Raw genomic sequence first — 22,487 nt, forward strand, 5'->3', positions numbered from 1 at the left:
ATCAGGTTGGATTTATCCTGCTTCTTCTGTACAGGGACATACCTGGGCAATTTCCCACATAGCTAGGTTGATGCCAGTGTTGTAGCTATATTGGAACAGCTTGGCTAGGGGTGTGGCAAGTTCTGGAGCACAAGTCTTCAGTACTATTGCTGGAATGTTGCCAAGGCCCATATCCTTTGCAGTATTCAGCACCTTCAGCCATTTCTTGATATCACGTATCGAATTGGCTGAAGGCTGGCACCTGTGATGCTGGGCACCTCCAGAGGAGGCAGAGATGGATCATCCAGTCGGCACTTCTGGATGAAGATTGTTGGGAATGCTTCAGCCTTATCTTTTGCACTGATGCACTGGGTTCCTCCATCATTTAGGATGGGGACATTTGTGGAGCCTCCTCCTCCAGTGAGTTGTTTAATTGTTCACCATCATTCACGACTGGATATGGCAGGATACAGATCTTAGAGCTGATCCGTTGGTTGTGGAATCGCTTAGCCCTGTCTATCACTTGCTGCTTATGCTGTTTGACATGCAATTAGCCCTGTGTTATAGCTTCACCAGGTTGACATCTCATTTTTAGGTATGCCTGGTGCTGCTCCTGGCATGCCGTCCTGCACTCTTCATTAAACCAGGGTTGATCCCCTGGCTTGATGGTAATGGAGCAGTGGGGGCTATGCTGGGCCATGATGTTACAGATTGTGTTCAAGTACAATTCTGCTGCTGCTGATGGCCCACAGCGTCTCATGCATGTCCAGTCTTGAATTGCTAGATGTGTTCGAAACCTATCCTATTTAGCCTACACAATGGAGGGTATCATCAATGTGAAGGCGGGACTTTGTCTCCCCAACAATGATGTGGTGGTCACTCCTACTGAAACTATCGTGGACAATTGCATCTGCGGCAGGCAGGTTCGTGAGAATGAGGTCAAGTATGTTTTTCCCTCTTGTTGGTTCCCTCACTAACTGCCACAGAGTCAGTTTAGCAGCTCTGTCATTTAGGACTCGGCCAGCTCAGTCAGTAGTGGTGCTACTGAGCCCCTCTTGGTGATGGACATTGAAGTCCCCCATCCTGAGTACATTCTGCGCCCTTGCTAGCCCCAGGGCATCCTGCAAATGGTGTTCAACATGGAGGAGCACTGATTCATCAGCTGAGGGAGGGCAGCGTGTGGTAAGCAGCAGGAGGTTTCCTTGCCTATGTTTGACTTGATACCATGAGACTTCATGGGGTCCAGAGTCGATGTTGAGGACTCCCAGGGCAACTCTCTCCCGACTGTATACCACTGTGCCTCTGCCTCTGCTGGGCCTGTTCTGCCGGTGGGACAGGACATAGCCAGGGATGGTGATTGTGGTGTTTGGGACATTATTTGTAAGGTATGATTCCATGAGGATGACCATGTCAGGCTGTTGCTTGACTAGTCTGTGAGACAGCTCTCCCAATTTCAGCACTAGCCCCCAGATGTTAGTAAGGAGGGCTTGGCAGGATCGACAGGGCTGCGATTGTCGTTGTCGTTTCCAGTGCCTAGGCCGATGCTGGGAGGTCTGTCCATTTTCCTTCCTTTTTTGTGACTTTGTAGCGGTTTGTCACAACTGAGTGGCTTGCTAGGCCATTTCAGAGGGCATTTAAGAGTCAACCACATTGCTGTGGGTCTGGAGTCACATGTAGGCCTGACCAGGTAAGGACGACAGATTTCCTTCCCTGAAGGACATTCGTGAACCAGATGGGTTTTTACAGCAAAAACAAAAATACCTGGAAAAACTCAGCAGGTCTAACAGCATCTGCGGAAAGGGATACAGTTGACATTTCGAGTCTGTATGACCCTTCATCAGAGCTAAGACATATAGAAATGAGATGAAATATAAACTGCTAGGGGGGTGGTGGGACAGGTAGAGCTCGATAGGGGGCCAGTGATAGGTGGAGGCCAAGAAGAGACTGCCAAAGATGTCATAGACTAAAAGACATAGGGGTGTTGACGGTGGTGATATTTTCTAAAGGATGTGCTGATGGGGACATTAAGGGTAGCAACAGGACAAGCTAGTGGCAGATGGCCCTTCTTGGCCTCCGCCTATCACTGGCCCCCTATCAAGCTCTACCTGCACGCCCCCCAGCTGATATTTCATCTCATTTCTAAATGTCCTAGTTCTAATGAAGGGTCATACAGACTCAAATCGTCAACTGTATCCTGCAGATACTGTCAGACCTGCTGAGTTTTTCCAGGTATTTTTGTTTTTGTTCTAGATTTCCAGCATCCGCAGTATTTTGCTTTTATCTTTGGGTTTTTACAACAATCGACAATGGTTCCATGGTCATCATTAGACTTTTAATTCCAGGTTTTTATTGAATCCAAATTCCACCATTCCTACCCGGGTCCCCAGAGTATTACCCTGGGCCTCTGGATTATTAGTCCGTCGACAATGCCACTATTGTCATCGCCTGCGCCTGTGCTACTCAAGTGCCAGGCAATGACCGTCTGCAACAAGAGAGAATCCATCCATCACCCATTGACATTCAATGGCATTACCATCGCTGAATCCCAGACTATCAACAGCATGGGAGTTACCATTGATCAGAAACTGAACTGTACTAGCCATATAAATACCATGGCTACAAGAGCAGGTCAGAGGCTAGGAATCCTGCGGCAAGTAACTCACCACCTGACCCTCCAAAGCCTGTCCACAATCTACAAGGCACAAGTCAGGAGTGTGTTGTAATACTGTCCACTTGCCTAGATCAGTGCAGCTCCAACAACACTCAAGAAGCTTGACACCGTCCAGGTCAAAGCAGACCGCTTGATAGGCACTCCATCCACAAACATTAATTCCCTCCACCACCAACGCACAGTAGCAGCAGTGTGTACCATCCACAGGATGCACTGCAGGAATTCACCAAGGCCTCTTAGTCCGCATTTTCCAAGTCCACGACCTCTACCATCTAGAAGGAAAAGAGCAGCAGACACACGGGAACACCACCACCTGGAAGTTCCTTTGCCAGCCAATCGCCATCCTGACTTGGAAATATATCCCTGTTCCTTTACTGTTGCTGGGTCAAAACCCTTGAACTTTGTCCCTAAGAACACTGTGGGTGTACATACACCACATGGACTGCAGCGGTTCAAGAAAGCAGCTCACTACCACCTTACAAGGGCAACTAGGGATGGACAATAAATCCTGGCCTAGCCAGCGACGCCCACATCCTGTAAATGAATTTTAAAAAGTATCAAGAGCACCAAAGTAACAGAATTTTTTTTGAATGTCTCCTTGAGTCAGACTTGTGTCATAACATACCCTGTTTTTGTTATAGCGGTATTGTTACTAGTAAGTCATTGCACAGCATGAAAACAAAACCCAAAGTTTTGAAGCATTTGGTGAAGTGCAAGGCTACTGTTAATCATTTTACATTGCCCTTTGAATTTCCACTGATGAAATTTTAGAGTGGAATGTAAGATGTCTCAAAACCTTGGCATCCCTGTATCATTGTGTGAAATTGAATGATACTTAAGCCTAAGTAGAACTGTAGTTTCACGGAAATAACCTTCACTATGTGGGTGGGGGTGGAGAGAAAGATACAGAAGCACATCCATGTTTCAGTGCTGCTTGTGTTTCAATGAGCCATACATGTAGTGGGTAGGAGGTAGGTTTCTGTCCTTATGTCCTTGATTTCACCAAATAGGAAAAGGATAAAGTTTGTAAGTCAATCTGGTTTGCACTTAGCCGAAGGCTGGCAATGGTTTAATTCTAAGAGTTTTACTGACCTATCTCCTTTTGAGCATGTATGTTGGAGATTGGGAATGCGGAAGGATCTGAAGGGCAACCAATTCTCATTAGCTCAATTTAATTAATTAAAAAGAAATGCATTGTTTCTAGATGAAGAGCCAAGTACTTCCCCGCTCCATCTCTGGTTTGGAGCCCTTGAGTAGCTTCCTTGTATTGTAGCTGGTTATCTAAGTCACTCTTCTATGACGTTGCATTATTCCCCGCCCTGTGCTGCATCGTGGCATTCTTTATTGGGCCTTCTCAACTTTTCTTCATTATTCTTAAGCGTTGAATGTGAAAGCTAACCCTTCAATGCATGCACTCCATTAATGGGGTTGAAATAGCTAAGGATGAAATTAGACTATTAATAGATTCCTGAATTTTAATATTCCCAGAAATGTAACATTACTTATTAAAGCACTACTTATCTACACTTGTGATAGGGGCTGAGGCAGGTACTTCCTATACTTGTGCTTACTTTTAAATATGTCTCCCCCAATATATGAAGCATGATTAATTTTGGTTATTACTTTTGTTAAACTACATAATGTAGGACAATAAACTGACATCTCCTTTTGTAACCAAACGTAAAAGAATGAGGCAGAAGGAGGTTTGTATTTAGATATCCTCTAACCATGCCTCAGGATTGCCTCGAATTGCTTCATAAGTAGTTGAATGTTTTGAAGTGCAGTTATTGTTTTCGTAAAGGCATACATACAGCAATGAGTTGATTAACTAGTTCATCTTTTTTTTATGGTAGCTGAGCGGAGATATTGGCAGGAGAGGGTAAATCCTCACTGCTCTTCTTTGAATTAAGTTCTTCAGCCTTTAATATTGACCTGAGCAAACAGAATGGGCAAAGTCTTTGATTTAACATGTCAAGCAAAGAAGCGGTACCTATGACAATGCAGCACTTTCTTAATAATGAGTTCAGGCCTGAGAGTGGATCTTGAAACAGAATGTTTCAGTTAAAAGCAATAATTTGAAGTGTGCTTACAACTGTTGCCATTCCTTCTATAGGTATCACAAAAGTCAGGCGATCTATCTGGAATCCAAGGATAATACGAAGATCAGCTGTGTAATTAGCTCAGTTGGAACAAATGAGGTACTATTTCTTCTTCTGATCTGGGTGCCTTCACATTTTAACACTCTGACGTATTTTAATTTAGGTATTTTCCCTTTAAAGCCTGTCCTGGTAACTTAAGCATTCATTCCCTCCACCACCAACACACAGTGGAAGCAGTGTGTACTGTATAATAATTGCACTGCAGCAACTCACCAAGGCTCCTTCAACAGAATCTTCCAAACCCATGACCTCTACCACTTAGAGGACAAGGGCAGCAGATGCATGGCAACACCACCAACTGCAAGTTCCCCTCTAAGCCACACACCATCCTGACTTGGAACTATATTGCAGTTCCATCACTGTCACTGGATCAAAATCCTGGAACTCCCTTCCTAACAGCACTGTGGGTGTAACCGCAGCAGATGGTCTGCAGTGGTTTAAGAAGGCGGCTCACTACCACCTTCTCAAGGGCAATTAGGGATTGGTAGTAAATGCTGGCCTAGCCAGCGACGCTCATGTCCTGTGAAAGAATAAAAAAAGAAAGTGTTTTACAGCGGGAAAACAAATCTTTAATCTCGTTATGCATCTTTAATTCATTAAGAAGATAAATAATTCAATTTTTCTGTCAAAATTCAATAACATTCGACTTTTTATGTAGCAAAATCCATGAAGCAATCTGGTGTCACGTTTTTAAAGTCCTCATTTTTATCAATAGATTTTATTTATTTATTGACCTCTCTTTATTGACCATTTCCATCTAGTATTACCTTAAATATTTATCTCCTTTCCCATCATTTCAGATTAGCAAGCTTGGAAATAGTTTCGAATGCCAACTTGACGAGATGTAAACTTGTTCCAGCATTCAGTTCTTATGTAATATATTCTAATTCAGATTAGCATGCCATTTGCTGTTCAGTTTCATTGCTGTTTAGTTATTCAGAAATGTATCTTGATACAATTGGCATGCAGCCTAGGCTTTCATAGTGAAATCTTGTGTGCTGGAGCAAAACTCTGATGTAATCAGCTGAAATGATTATTGTTGATAACATCTAAGAAAGCATCATATTCAAACGTTGGTACAGTACATTTCTCAGCTTGATTACTTTTGTATATTTGTGGTGAGTTTTTAGACGTAATGATCAAAGTTTAATGCTTCTGCACTTAGTAACCCATTAAAGTGAATGGGATGAAAATCATGGGCAAGTGAGCACAGATATGAAAATCCCTGCCTAGTATTTATTCCTATTTGCTGCACCAATCCCTGTTGAGAGCTTCTAGAAGGAATACTCTTGCCTCTGAGCCAGACAGTTGTGGGTTCAAATCTCCAGAGACTTGAGCACAAAATCTAGGCTGATACTTCAGTGCAGTATCCAGGCAGTTTGGATGAGGCATTAAACCATCGGTTATATGGATACGTTAGCATAGGGGTTATGTTACTGGATTAGTAATCCAGATGCCTGGACTACTAACCCAGAGGCATGAATTTAAAAGCCATAATGCCAGTTTGTGAATTATAAAACAACTTATATAGCAAAATGGAACGTCCCAAGATGCTTCTCAGGAGCATTATAAAACAAAGTATGACACAATACTACATAAAGACATACTAGATCAGGTGGCCAAAAGCTTGGACAAAGAGGTAGATTTTAAGAAGTGTCTTAAAGGAGGAAAGCGGGTTTGAGAGGAGGAGAGATTAGGGAAGCAATTCCAGAGTTTAGGGCCTAGGCAACTGAAGGCATGGCCACCAATGGTGGAGCAATTAAAATTGGGGATGCACAAGAGACCAGAATTAGAGGAGGGCAGATACCTTGGAAGGTTGTGGAGCTGGAGGAGATTACAAAGATAGGGAGGGGCAAGGCAATGGAGGAATTTGAAAATAAGGATAAAAATATTAAAATCAAGACTTTGCTTAACCGGGAGCCAATGTAGGTCAGCAAGAACAAGGCTGATAGGGGAATAGAACTTGCTGCTAGTTACGACAAGGTCAGCAGAGTTCTGGATGACTTCGAGTGTGCAGAAGGTAGAATGTGGTAGACCTGTCTGGAGTGTGTTGGAATAGTTGACTCCAGAGGTAACAAAAATGTGATTGAGGGTTTCAGCAACAGATGAGGAATGACTTAGACATAGTCTGGCAATGTTATGAAGGTGAAGAAAATAGGCTGTCTTAGTGATGACAAGAATATATGACCGGAAGCTCATCTTGGTATCAAGTGTGACACCAAGGTTGCAAGCACACTGGATTAATCTCAGGACTGGAGCTTGGAGCAGGGACTGAAAATAATGGCTTCAGCCTTCCTAATATTTAATTTGAGGATATATCTGCTCATTCAGCAGTGGTTGTTGGGTAAGCTGTTTGATAATTTAGCAACGGTAGAGGAGTCGAGAGGTGGCCGAGAGGTAAAGCTGACTGCCGTCAGCGCGCATAAGAAAACTAATGCTGTGCCATGAGATGATGTCGCCGAGCAGCAGCACGTAAATGAGAAATAGGAGGGGAGCAAGGATAGATTCTCTGGCTACGATTAGGTAGATGAGAATGGAGCCTCCCATCCAGCTGGAACAGAGTGGAGAAGTATGGAAGAGGATGGTGTGCTCAACCATGTCAAAGGCTGCAGACAAGTTGAGAAGGGCCAGGAGGAAAAGTTTACCTTTATCACAGCCATGTAGGAATTCTGTCAATCAAACAAATCTGGACTAAAAAGCTAGTAACAATAATGGTGACTATGAAGCGATTGGATTATTGGAAAACCCCAAACAGTTCATAATGTTCTTCAGGTTAGGAAACCTGCTGTCCTTACTCAGCCTGGCCTATATGTGACTCTAGCCCTGTGAAATGGCCAAGCAAACCCCTAATGTAGCTCTTTACCCCCTCAAAGACAATTAAAGGTGGGCAATAAATACTGGTCTTGGCAGTGACATGCACATCCCAGGAATTAAGAATATAAAAAAAAAATGAGGCCCCCATTTGCTCTCTCAAGGCACTATTTGAAGGAGAAAATCAGAGTTCTGCTTGCTGCCTTGACCAATATTTATCCATCAATCAATATCACTAAAAACAGATTAACTGGTCATTATCTGAACCCTGCTTTATGGAGCTTTGTTTTTTGAAAATTGGCTGCTGTGTTTACCCACATCACAACAGTGATTCAATGATTTTGGTGGAAAAAAAGACAGTTTTCATGAATAGACTATGAATATTCTACAGATAATATTTAGGAGTTAACTATGAAAATCTGATGTCTGGTAATTTAAATAGAACAGAACAAACTTAAATTGTGCAGAACCACCAAAAAAATAAATAGCAATTAAATATTGAGGGCTGATGCTTGCGTGTTGAATCGTTGGGAACAGTGTAAACCAGGTTGACAGCAACATTCATTTCTTGGTAGTTGAATGATAAAACTGAACTTTGGCTTTCAGTTCAATGTATGTTGAATGTATTAAAGTTTTATTTATATGTTCTGGGGTTCTTGCATTCCTGGTTGTAGTATCTCTTCTGGATCCATTTACCTGGATGTTCTAAAACTGTCTGGTAATGGACATAGTTTTCTACTGTCAGCGAAATACTGTGGAACTAAGCATATCTGTTTGGTAAGGACAGAAAATGCTGGAAGCATTTAGCAGCTTATGGCAGCATCTGTGGAGTGAAACAAAGTTAACGTTTCAGGCCTGTGACCTTTCATCTGAGAACTGGGAAAAGTTAGAGATGTAATAGGTTTTGAGCAAGGGCTAGGTGGACAAGGACAAGGGGAAGGTTTGTGATAGGGTGAGAGACATGAGAGTTAGTCTTCCAGTGCCAAAGGGAATGACAACGTGGCAAGGAAAGAAACAAGCAAAAAATGTGCCGAGAGCAGGTGTGAGCTGACTGAAATAAAAAACTGAAAAAAGGAAAGGAAACAAAATGGCGCACAGATAACCGTCTGAAATTGTTGAACTCAATGTTGAGTCCAGAACTCTGTAAAGTGCCTAATCAGAAGATGAGTTGCTGTTCCTCAAGCTTATGTTGAGGTTCACTGGAATAGTGCAGTTGGCCGAGGACATGAATGTCAGTGTGAGAGCAAGGTGGAGAATTAAAATGAATTGGAAAAAGTAATCGTTTGCTTCCAATTTCCACCTTTCTCTCAGTTACACATGGTCCATCCCTGAAACTTCCCTTCCCTTCTTTGATTTCTCTGTCTCCATTCCTGGGGATATCAACTTACATTCATTATAAGCTCACTGACTCCCACAGCTACCTTGACTACACTTCATCACACCCTACACCCTGTATTGACTCCATTCCAGTCTCCCAGTTCCTTCGTCTCCATTGGATTTGTTCTGATGATGCAAACTTCCAAAACAGTGCTTCTGAGATGCCTTCTTTTTCTCCTCAACTGAGGATTCCCCCCACCATGGTTGAAATGGCCCTTGACCGTGCCTGCCATATTTTGGCAGGCAGAATTAAAAAGAAGCATATTAATGAGAGATTGCAGCGCCCTGAGATTCAGAGGGATATTGGTGTCCTAGTGCATGAATCACAAAAGACTAGTATGCAAGTACAATAAGTAATTAGGAAAGCTAATAGAATGTTATTGTTTATTGCAAGGGGAATTGAGTTCAAAAATAGGGAGGTTATGGGCAGAATTTTGCCCTTGGTGGGCATGCGGGCCCTACTGGCTCAGCGGTGGGCGGACAGCTGACCCCCGCCACCGAAATGGGGCCCACCGCCATTTTGAGTGGGCGGGCCAATTAAGGTCCACCCAGCGGCCTGCTCGAAGCTATGCACTTCCTGTGTGGGGGGCAGAGCGAAAGAGTGCACTGTTCCCTTTGACAAAGTGCTGTCTCAGGGAGATTAGTGACTGTAAAAAACTTAAAAAATAGAAAAATATAAATATTATTAATATATCCCCTCATGTGACAATGTCACACGAGATGGGACATGTTAATAAAAACGACATAAACTTTGTTAAAGTTTTTAAAAACAGACATGAAACCTCATCCCAGTGGATGAGGTTTCATTTATTATCAGAAGCCCGCTGGGGCTCCTGGCCTGCCCACCAGCCTTAAGGTTGGACGGGCAGGTCTTTAACAATCTTAATTATGCTTGTCAATGGCCTTAATTGGCCATTGACAGGTCAGCAGGCGGACAGTGGGCCGCCCTCCTAAAAATTTAAAGGGACCGGGATGACGCCGTGGGTTCCTCCTGCATCATTCTCCCACTGGCGAGCGGGCCCTGCCCCCAAATTGCCGACGGGAAAATCCTGGCCTATGTTTCAGTTGCACTGGACACTGGTGGGACCAAATCTGGAGTACTGTGTACAGTATCGGTCTCCTTATTTAAGGAAAGATGTAAATGTGTTAGAAGCAGTTCAGAGAAGATTTACTGGACTAATGCCAGGAATTTGCAGGCTGTCTTATGAGGAATGGTTGGACTGGTTAGGCATGCATCCGCTGGAGTTTCGAAGAATAAGAAGTTACTTGATTGAAACTTTTTAAGATCCTGAGGGGTCTTGACAGATTGGCTGTGGAGAGGATGTTTCCTCTTGTGGGAGAATTAGAACTAGGGTCACTGCTTAAAAATAAGGATGGCTCATTTCAGACCAAGATGTGGAGAATTTCTTTCTCTGAGGGTTGAGAGATTTTGGAACTTTCTTCCTCAAAAGGCAGTGGAAGCAAGGTGTTTGAATATTTTTAAGGCAAAGCTAGATAGATCCTTGATTAACAAGGGGGTGAAAGGCTATTGGGGTAGGCAGGAGGTTACAATCAGATCAGCCATTATGTTATTGAATGGCAGAGCAGGCTTGAGGGGCTGAGTGGCCTACTCCTGCTCCATGTTGGTATGTTCCCACACTTGTGCTCACGCCCCTACCCCACCCTTTCAGAACCATAATACAGTTTCCCTTGTCCTCATCTCCCACCCCACCAACCTCCATTTTCAACTGATCAAATTCTGCATTTCTGCCAACTCCAGCGTGAAGCCACCACCAACCAGATCTTAGCCTCCCGTCTCAGCTTTCCAAAGGGACTGTTCCTTCTGTGATACCCTGGTCCACTCCTTAGTTACCCCAACAACCCGTCCCCTTCCCATGGCATCTTTCCATGCACCTGCCCTTTTACCTCCTCTCTCCATATCGTCCAAGGCCCCAAACATTCCTTCCAAATGAAGCAGTGATTTACATGTATTACTTTCAATCTAATCTACTGTATTCGTTGCTCACAATGTGGCCTCCTCTACACTGGGGACATCAACACAGATTGGGTGTCTGCTTTAAAGAACACCTCCGTTCAGTCCATGAGCATGACCCCGAGCTTCCAGTGACCTGTCATTTTAACTCTTCACCTTGCTCTCACACTGACTTTTCTGTTCTTGGCCTACTGTAATATTCCAGTGAAGCTCATAAGCTTGAGAAAAAGCACCTCATCTTTTGATTAGGCATTTTACAGCCTTCTGGACTCAACATTGAGTTCAACAACTGCAGACCATAATCTGTGCTCCATTTTGTTTCCTTTCATTTACTTGTTTTATTTTTTTCAGTCAGCAGCACACCTGCTCTAGGCAGATCTTCTGTTTCTTCCTTACATACATTTAATTGCTCCTGTCTGTTTTTCACCCTATCACAGACCTTTTGTCCTTGTCCCACTCTCCCCTTGCTCAAAACCTATTAAATTTGTAACTTTTCCCAGTTCTGGTGAAAGGTCACAAACCTGAAATGTTAACCCTGTTTCTCCCCACAGGTGCTGCCATAACCTGAGTGTTTCCAGCATTTCCTGTTTTTATTTCAGATTTCCAGTATTCTGCTTTTCCACATATGCTCTGTGTTATGTGGTAGCAACTGTTTAAAGAAAAACAACTCTTTAACCTTTAAAATGTTAGATATTGTATTTTGGATGAAGAAACGATATTAATGTTAAAGCTTTGCATTTTCAGTTCCTTCATTGTTATTGATCCGATTGTATTTTTGTTTCTCACAGATATGGGTGAGGAAGACGAGCGATAGCACAAAAATGCGTATATATCTGGGACAGCTACATAGAGGAGTATTTATTATACGTAGGCGATCTGCTGCCTAGCACTCTTGCCAAAACATTTGGAGACTGAGACCTTCCTGTTATCTCTCTGCTCAGAGAATGACTCCTCCCTGGTTTTTGTATGGAAATCTGTATTAATACAAGCAAACTTAGACTGAAGAACATGTAATTTGAAGACTCTTTTCAATGCCAGTTCTGATGATTGTGTATATTTTTAAGAATAAAATTCGCCTTTTCAAGGATTTTTCTTTATTTTCATCATCCTCCAAGATGAAGTTGACCATTCTTTATGGCTGGTAACTGCCAATTTGTGGATCGTTTCATTTATTCCAGGCAACAAGATGAAATGCAGTTTTGCTTCACTGCTGGACAATCTGGGACAACTGAATCTGAACAATTCAGTCACCTTTTTTTTGGAGAGGAATATGTTTTGTACATGCTGTTTATTTTGTAATAGAATGCTTTACCATAGTCACTATTGGACACAAGCCAAAAACATGTATTTTTTGTTTTTCAAAAGTGTATTAAATAATCTTGTTTCTTTGAACAAAACAACTTGAGTTTGTTTTATAGTATTCTGTAACCTTTAATAAAATTGAAAATGGTGGCGGTAGCCTGTGATTATGGTTAACACTGTTATGATCTACATTACAAAGTTCTACTGTTTTCCCTTAAAAATTAGTGGTTTACAGCCTTTAATATTGGAGCAGAATCCAATCAAATGCTCTAATTTCATGCTACTAATCTGATTGCCAGTGTACAACTATATTTTTAAGTTGCCCCTAAAAATGCTCATTGTCAATCACAGATCATTCAATAAGCTTAGAGCCTCCTCGATTTGGTTTGGCTTTCAAGAAGCATTTGAAATATTTGAAGCATTTTGCTCTGACAGAAACAACATTTGGAAGATGTGATTAAATCAAAAAATATTCCTTTTGTAGTTTAGTCACTGGTGATACTAAAACTAGTAACTAAGGCATTATCGCTGTTAATATAACTGCGTACCACAAAGGGTCTGTTGGAGTTTTTGCTGTTGCCTCTACCTTCCGCACTATCATTTAATTCTGCAATTGAGTGGGGGCAATGTTGAGTTGGGAAAATTGAATTGTGGGCTTTAGAAATTTTGAGATTTGATGTAAGGACCTTGTACTGGGGGAAAAACAACTCAGGGTAAACTTAATTTTTGTTTTGGATCAACCCTTTCTAGAAACTCAATGAACTTCAAAGCGTATTAGCTCTCTTGGATGGTACTGCTGCTAAATTTTGTTTATTAAAAGCAAAGTCATGTTAAGTCTGACATTATTTGAATTCCCCATGCAGCAAGATATGGAAATTTGATTGATTACATGTCCACCAAAACTTGTTCTAGTTTGCTGGGTAGGTGCCCTAAAAGCCCACAGTTTATTAATAGCTGTGCTACTCAAATTGCTTTTTTTTGTCAATATGATGGTGTCGTTTTCATAAATGTCCATTTAGACTTTTTTTAATACAATGTTGGGGATTAGAATTGCTGTACATAAATGGCCCATGGTGATCTTTGAGTTACAGATGCAATTACAGATATTTGAGGAATATCATGATACATCAGTATAGTGAATAATACAATGAAGACAGCAACTTCATTTTATTCATCTTTATCAACTGAAATAAAAAGTTTTTGCACTGCTTGTGTTATTCCATACAGTCTATTTTTGAATAAAACAAAGGAAATGAGTCTTTATTTTTGAAATGGTATCTTTAACAAGATGCCAGCTAGTTTTGGAGATGTCATTGACATTTTGACTGACAAGAGAGAATCTAACCATCATCCCTTGACATTCAATGGCATTACAGTCGCTGAATCCCCATGATCAACATCTTGGGGGTTACCATTGACCAGGAACGGAACTGGACTAGCCATATAAATACTGTGGCTACAAGAGGCTAGGAATCCTGCAGTGAGTAACTCACCTGACTCCACAAAGCCTGTCCATCATGTACAAGGCACAAGTCAGGAATGTAATGGAATATTCTCCACTTGCCTGGATGAGTGCAGCTCCAGCAACACCCAAGAAGCTTGACACCATCCAGGACAAAGTAGTCCGCTTGGTTGGCACCCATTTAGAAATATCCACTCCCTCCACCACTGATGCATAGTGGCAGCAGTGTGTACCATCTGCAAGATGCAAGGCAAGAACTCACCAAGCCTCCTTAGACAGTACCTTCCAAACCCACAACCACTGCCACCTAGAAGGACAAGGGCAGCAGACAGATGAAGCACCACCACCTGGACTTTCCCCTGCAACAGACTCACCAACCTGACTTGGAAATATGTCACTGTTCCTCCACTGTCACTTGGTCGAATCTGGAACTCCCTCAACAGCACTGTGGGTGTACCTGTACCTCATGGACTACATCGGTATAAGAAGGCAGCTCACCACTATCTTCTCAAGGGCACTTAGGGATGGGCAATAAATGCTGGCCTAGTCCATGAGGCCCACATCCCATGAGCACATGAAAAAGATGGTCAGACAAGAAATTGGTATATTGCATATGAATCCCAAACAATTCTACCATAATGTAATACAATGGTTAATACGCACCTACAGGACCCTTTTGTTTAGAAACAGTACAGCTCACTGAATGGTGAAAGTTTAAAAATATGGGCGAAATGTATGAAAAGTTGCCATTTAAATTTGTCCTCGCTCCTAATTTAAATAGCATTCAACCATGGGAGAATTGGATTATCGACATGTGGTGCTGTATTTTTTCACTGTGCAGATAATTTTTGAAATGATCATGACAAACTTAACAAAGACAAAGATTGCACTATATATCTCCTTCCATGTCCTCAAAGTGTTTAACAGCCAAAGAGAAAGATTAACTCTTTCTCTTTCCCCAGATGCTTTCTGACCTGCTCAATGATTTCTGACATTTTCTGTTTGTAATTGCTTTTGAAGTATGATCATTGTTATGTAGGCAAATGTAACATAAGATAAATGACCAGTTAATCTGTTTGATGATGGTGTTGATTCAGAGATAATTGTAAGACAGGACACAAACTTCCCAAACTAAAGCAAACTACTTCAGATTCTGAAAATCTGAAATAAAACCTGAAAATGTTGGAAACTCTCAGTATGTCAGGTGGCATCTGTGGCGATCGAGAAGAGTTAATGCTTCAAACTTTTGATTTTAAACTGGAAGAGTCATCTTTGAATAGAACTACCTGAACAGATTGGGTAAACCTCAGTTTAACATCTCAACTGAAAACTGCATCTCTAACAAAGCAACATATTTACTTGTCAGATTAGATTATGTGCTGAAATTCTGGAGTAGGGCTTGAATTTAACACAGGCAAGAGTGCTTTCACTGGGCCAAGTTCGTAACTGTAATGACAGTCAACTATAATGTTCTGCTACTTGTCCTGGCTTAGTGGTTGTGGGGATGTTTTTCTGATTTCTACAGTTGTGCTGGCATTAAATTAAACTTTCAGACCACTTGTACTGCTATGCATACTATTTAAAATTTTGGCTGTGATCCCCTATTAGCAGTTTGTTCAGATGTGGATCGTAGTAAGTACAGTACAGAAAAATAAACCCCATCAATCTCTTGAACAACATCAGTAAATGCCCAATTGTTAACTTGTTGGGCTGCTAGTTTCTATTTGTGCTGGTGAAGAGCTGGTAACGTACTCGGAGGCATGCAGGTGTTCCTAGTACTAGCAGTCAGTGCCAATGAAAATGGCTTTAGTTTGCAATAATTAGGGTACTGAAACATAAGGAAACTGAAACCTGAAGTAGTCCTGTGGCAAGTCAAATACCACATGGACTTCAGCAGTTCAAGAAATTGACTCACCAACTCCTCAACAGGCAACAAATGCTGGCCTTGCCAGTGACACAGTCATCCCATGAAGGAATTTTAAAAAGTCAGTAATTACTAGGTGAGAGGGGTGTATGTGTTCAGAAATTTTAATTTTAATCACTGTCAATAGCATTTTGCTCAGTTTTAAAATTCATATCCATGTGTTCAAATCTCTATGGCATTGCCAGCCCCTTTGTCATTAACCTTCTCCAGAACTTCAACCCTCTAAGAAATCTGCATTTCTCCAATTTTGACCTCGTGCCACCACTACCATTGGTGGCTATGGTTTCCTAAACTTTGGATTTCCCTCCATAAAGCTCTTCTTCTTCCCTACTCCTTTAAGACCCTGATTACAATTGATCTCTTTGATCAAGCTTTTAGTCACCTGTCCTAAATATCTCCTTTGGATCAGTGTCAGTTTTTGGCTGATTATACTTATGTGAAGCTCCATTTCCATTGTTAAAGCTATTATATAAATGTAAATTGATGTTTCATTTACTTGGTTGGAATTATAGTTTTGGAAAGGTGAATGCTGCCTACTATTACATAAATACATAGATGGTATACAGGATCTTAGACTCTTTGGGCAGAATTTTGCCGTCGGCGAGTGGGGGGCGGGGCCCACTCACTGACGCCTAAAATGACATGGGATGACGGGCGGAACCCCTGCCGTCACCCCCCCCCCATTTAAATTTTCAGGAACGCGGGAGCACAGCAAAATCAGCTGCAGGCCTGCCGACCTGTCAATGGCCACTTGAGGCCATTAATAGGATCAATTAACCAATTAAAGGACCTGACCGTCCAACCTTAAGGTTGGTGGGTCGGCCAGGAGCCCCAGCGGTAAATAGAGAAAACATGAAACCTCATCCAGCGGCGGGATGAGTTTTCATGTAGGGTTTTAAAAATTGTAATAAAATTTCTTTGTAAATTATGAACATGTCCCAACTCATGTGACATTGTCACATGAGGGGGCAGGTAAAGGATTTTTCTTTATTTTTAGTGGTTTTAAAAGTCGAGGTGATCTCCCTGAGGCTACACTTAGCCTCAGGGAGATGTGCGCCCTATCTTGCACATGCGCGAAAGAGCACACTCTCGATTTTAGGGATCACCCCCGTCTGCACAGGGAGCGCGTAGCGCTTTCTGGTGGACGTCCATGTAAAATGGCGGTGTGGTCCCAATCACTGGCAGTGATCGACTTTGCGCCTGCCCACGATTGGGTCAGGCCCACCTGCCCGACAGGCAAAAAATTCTACCCTTTGAATTACAGATCTTATTAATCCCTCCATTTGCATTGGACAAAACAAATGGGAGGGAAACTAGAGAAACTGGGGCTCTTTTGATTAGAGGTGAGAACATTAAGAGAAGATTTGATAGATAAGAAAACTGTGCAGGGTTTTGATAAAGCAAATGAAAGAAAGAAAGACTTGCTTATATAGAGTGCGTTTTATGACCAAAGGATGTCCCAAAGCACTTTACAGCCAATGGAGAACTTTTGAAAGGTAGTTGCTATTGCATTTGTAGGAAATGGGGAAAATCTATTTCCTTTTGGTCAGTGAAATCTTAACCAGAGGCCATAAATTTAAGATCACCTAAAGAATAAAGAGCTATTTATGCTAATGTTGTTGGGACATGTAACATCCTACCAGAAACAGTGATAGAGCAAAAAGCAAAGTGGCTAAATATTTGAGAAATAAACATTTAAAAATTGGTGACATGGGACTAAGTGAATAGTGCTTTTTGAAAATTAGCACAGGTGTGATCAACCAAAGGACCGCCCTGCTCCTGAATCCACATTCAGCAGGGTGCCATTCAGTATCTATCTCAACCTGCAATGATTTGATGAACATTATCTACTAATAAGGTTGACCCTAATACTTCTGCTTTGTAATTTTTCTAATTTGATGACAACTTATTCATAATTTTGAAAGATTGCAGAAAATACAGGTGGACATTACTTTTAATCAGTTGGAATGTGACCAAAAATATTTTGCACAGGACTGTTACAGCGCAGAAAGGAGGCCATTTGGCCCATCATGTCTGCACTGGCTCTCTGAATAAGCAACTCGACTAGTACCATTCCCCTGCCTTTCTTCGTAATCCTGCACATTCCTTCTTTTCAGATAACCATCTATTCCCTTTTGAATGCTTCAACTGAACCTGCCTCCATCACACTATCAGGCAATGCATTCCGAACCCTAACCACTCACTGTGTAAAAAAGTTTCTCCTCATATCACTTTTGCTTCTTCTACTCATTACTTTAAATCTGTGCCCTATCGTTCTTGATCATTTCACAAGTGGGAACAACTTCTCCCTATCTACTCCGTTGAGACCCCTCATGATTTTGAATACCTCTATCAAATTTCTTCTCAGCCTCCTTTTCTCTAATAAAAAGAGTCCTAACTCCTCCAGTCTATCTTCATAACTGAAGTTCCTCATCCCTGGAACCATTCTTGTGAATCTTTTCTAACGCATTCACATCCTTCCTAAAGTACGATGCCCGGAACTGGACGCAATACCCTAGCTAAGGCCGAACTAGTGACTTATACAAATTCAATATAATGTCCTTGTTCTTGTACTCTATACTCCTATTAATAAAACCCAGGATACTGTACACTTCATTAACTGCTCTCTCAACCTGTCATGCTATCTTCAGGTTTATGTATATAATACAGCGGTCCCTCTGCTCCTGCACCCCACTTTAGAGTTGTACCCGTAAGTTTACATTGTCTCTCCATGTGCTTCCTACCAAATTGAATCACTTCACACTTCCCTGCATTGAACTTTGTCTTTGATTGCCTATGATATTTTAACTTAATTGTGTCTTTTAGTTTCAAAGCATAATACCTCTACTAAAAATTGTTGAGTGAATACAAAATCATTGGCTGGAGGAAAAAGGTCAATAACAAACCTTTGAAGGAACACAAGTATCCTTAATATGCAATTACTGTAAGTGACATCGAAACTCATTAACCTAATCAAGGAGATTGCTTTAGTCTTAATTCAGAATAGGTCATTAGAACTAATGGAGCTTTGAACCAGACGTCACTGGGGTATGTTTAACAGCCCAAACAGACAAATCATAATTGTCTTTCCTTGAAGTTTATAGATTATCAATGTGCATGTTGCTTACCTGCCTCTCAGATAATTTTTCAACATGTTTTATGTGTATTAATATCCCATATGTTCAAGCGATATAGCTTGGTTTTATTTAGCTGTGGCATGCAGCAGCAAAATGCAGCTCGAAGTACACACTTGTAAATCCTGCAAAGATGTTATTGCCCATCTGGAAATGCAGACTAATACCTCTGAAAAGTATTTATTTTACCTCAAGTTGTGCAAAGAAGCTATTAAGTGACCTCGGATGTTGTTTTTTGTTCAAACTTCCAAATGTCTTTCCTGTATTTTTGGACTATTTCTTGTGAAATTTTAGAAAGAATAGGAAGGAACCTGTTACAACATTAATTGTACAGTCTTTTTCCACAACCACAATTTCAACATTTGGCTTTTTTTTAGAAGAATTGAATTTTCTTCAATTGAATCATTTATGTAGGAAGAATTCTTGAACTCATGAAGCGCAGTTTATCATGTGATGAATTATAATTGGGATCGGTACTTGTAAATTGTGTAAAATGTCCTGCAAATGGGAGATTTATCAAGTGTTAGGGGAACTATCTTCTATATTCTCTGCCCAGCCACCACCATTCCCATGACATACGTGCACGTGCAGACACACACGGCCTCCGCCCCCCAACACAAACATATAGTTTGTATGTTTTTGTAAGGACTATTTGTTTTCCTATGACATTTCTCATGGTGAGTCCAAGTAATGGAGATCACATTCACAAAGTCTGCTAGGATAATGTTCCAGGAAGTGCCAACTATACACTGGATTTTGAATGCTTTATTAGTCAATCTTTTGTGGTGTTCCATGAAGGATCAAAATGAAATGTTTATAATTCTATTGAAGCAGGTGTGACTAATTGGAATTGATGTTTTTCAGTCTGCATTTTAAAATCGTACATGCTGGCTTTATTTGTATATAATGCACAGATTTTGTATTATTAAATATCAAAACTTAAGGCAATTTGGTAAACAGAGTTGGTTGGACGTTTATGAGTCTCTGCAGTTCAGGCAGAGGAGCTGGGAGATGCAAAACCACCAGTGGCAGCTTGACAAGTTTGCATAGGCAGATGCAAATTTTTTATTATAGATATGTCGTTTGTTAAAATGCCTATGAATCTGTCCATTTTAGGCAATGTGACGTCTTAATGATGTAAAACCTCCTGCAACATAATGCGTGGTAAGAAATTGCAAAACTATTTTAAAAATAATTTTGGCTATTGCCTTAAGCTGACCTGTTCCTCCACCCCTACCAGCGCCCCCGCCACCCCCCCGCCCCTCCCCTGCTCCCTTGCCGGTAAACTCAATTATTAATTTCACAAGGTTTATTATTTCCTCTACTTACCCAAAATATGTGCATTCTTCTCCTCTGCCAGAAGGGTGCAAAGATAGACGAACTGTTTGTGGCCCTGTGTTGTCTCAGTTGGTTTGTAGAGGAGGAATGGCAATGATGCAGTGGAACGAAGGTGAACTGAATCATTCTGTATTTTCCCAGGGCATGGACTCAACTAAAAATCTTCAAGTAACCTTACAGAGAATCTGCAACTATCACTGTTCTATAATACCATCCATGTTGTGTAATCAAATTGGCTCTGATTATTAATGTATTCATTTTTTAAAGAGTGTATGAAAAGATGCCACTTTACTGATTGAGCCAATTATTATAAGAAAATAATCACATGTTGAAATTTTTTTGCATTACAGATTCTGGAAGAATTTAAATATGTGGTTATGAAAGTTGTTTTCATTTTCAAATTACTTCTGATCATTAAATTGTTCTGCATGGTTTCAGTTCTTATGATCCAAGGATTAATGTCCTATAAAATGTTATTTTTAATGATAAGAGCCAGTTTGATCACAAAATTACACTGCACTCTGAGATCTAGAATGTGATTTCTCTAAAGAATTGTATTATCAACAATGTTGGAGCAGGGAAAGTGTTCAGTTTCAGTATCACGTATATTTCTTTTTTTAAAATCATACCAGACAAGCCATTTTTTGGACTTAATATGCATTCATTAAAAAATAGAACTTGCTGTATACAAAGACAGCTACTACCTTTCCACAGGAGCTTTGCAATCCTAAATCTTTGTCATTTACTAGCTCTCATTTGATCCTAATTGCTGTTCATGTTTTTAGAATTGCTAGTGTCAGGGAGCATTGCTTACAATGATGAAATGTTGAGCAAAAATAGATTGAGGTACACAAGTAAATGTTCCAATAATCTCACTTTAGTTGCAGTCAAATCAGTATTTAAGCATCGCCAAAAAATGACCCAAACATGTTTTACGTAAAATAATCTAATTGCCATTTAGAGTACAATATATAAAACTGTAAAATGTTTGAAATAGAATATTGCTCTCCATCTGCAACGTGATTTACCCTCTAGATGGTGAGTTAACTAGTCTTGCATAGGATTTAGTTAGTTGTTGTTAACCATTTCCATGCCAAAAAAATAATGGTTGAAGCATTTTTGACCCTATTGAATTACCCTGTAGAAAGAAAAAACATTCAGAGATTCATGGTGAAAGTAAAGATATTTTAGAAGCAGCTGTGTTCAAGAAGTCTTAAGGATCTAACTAAACCAGTTAGAGATGGTATTTACAGGAGGACACAACAATTTTTAATAGCAATTTACCACAAAGTTCATAACAAGATACTTCCCCTTGACAGGATTAAATGTTTTCAACTTGTAATAGACTGCACAATGGTTTGGAATTTTCTTGGAATTTCTACTGTATTTCAGACATAAGTTATGTCATGAGTGGGAGCAACTCCAAGACTAAACAGTGCACAGAGCTAGATTTGATATTTGAGGTTGGTGGTAAAGTTGTCAATTCATCAGCTATATAATTTTGCTGATGTACCTTACTCTCTAGTATTGAGGCCACGTAACTCATATTGGCATAAGTGTTTTAAAATAAATTAGTGCAAGATTCCATTGTCTAGCTTCTTATTTAAATTAACATAAAATATTTAGTCCATTCACTCAATGGGTTTGCTTAGCATAATTTTGATGGTTATGACACATGATGGTTCAGATGATATTCCCTAGGCATGGATGGTAAACCTTTAGATAATTCTTTAATGAGAAGTTATGTGTTTTTTTAAAATAAAAGCTCTTTTCTTTTTCTTCTTAAGGATGCAATGTGAAATTGAGGCCTCACTTGCCTGTACTAGTGGGCGCAACTGCTCCCACGGCTCTTTTGGAGAACATTGAGCCATCCTAGTCTCCTGACCGACATTCCTCCCTTAGCCTATATCCCCAAAAATAATTGTCACTTTTCTTATTTCTTGTTTGCTGCATCTTCCAGTCTGTAAAATTTGCTGCTGCCTACATTGACAATTTAAAAACTAATTAATTGGATGTGAAGTAACTTGGGACACCCTGAGCATGTGATAAGGTGTTTGCTGTGTAAATGCAAGTATTTTCTCTATTTCTGCCTGCAATGATGTAGATAGACCTTTTTTCTTCAAAACTGTCAAAGCCTTCATGATTTTGCTCAATTCTTCTTAACGGCATGTTTCTAGTTAGCAGCTTGTGCTCCTTTCTTAAGAGCATCATAAATATTCATTAAATGGACTTTTATGAAACCCTCAAGTTTTAAATGTTTTTGTACCTTAGTGACTAATGTAACATTAACACAAATGCTTTGGACATTTCCAATTAGAGTTATTGTCAAAGTCACCACAGACTGGGGGTCTCTATGAC

At 40.6% G+C, this 22,487-nt stretch overlaps 1 protein-coding gene across 1 annotated transcript in view; it reads left to right on the forward strand.

Moving 5' to 3' along the window:
* The window catches only part of suds3 (SDS3 homolog, SIN3A corepressor complex component), an 80,523-nt gene extending 67,044 nt beyond the window's left edge, over positions 1–13,479 (forward strand). The window contains exons 11-12 of the mRNA XM_041201888.1: positions 4,764–4,848; positions 11,758–13,479. Coding sequence (XP_041057822.1) covers positions 4,764–4,848; positions 11,758–11,856 — 184 coding nt within the window. The 3' untranslated portion in view covers positions 11,857–13,479. The remainder of the gene's footprint in view (positions 1–4,763; positions 4,849–11,757) is intronic.
* Positions 13,480–22,487: the final 9,008 nt, after the last annotated feature.

Source organism: Carcharodon carcharias, chromosome 13 (assembly GCF_017639515.1).
Source record: "Carcharodon carcharias isolate sCarCar2 chromosome 13, sCarCar2.pri, whole genome shotgun sequence".
NCBI classification, from domain to species: Eukaryota; Metazoa; Chordata; class Chondrichthyes; order Lamniformes; family Lamnidae; genus Carcharodon; species Carcharodon carcharias.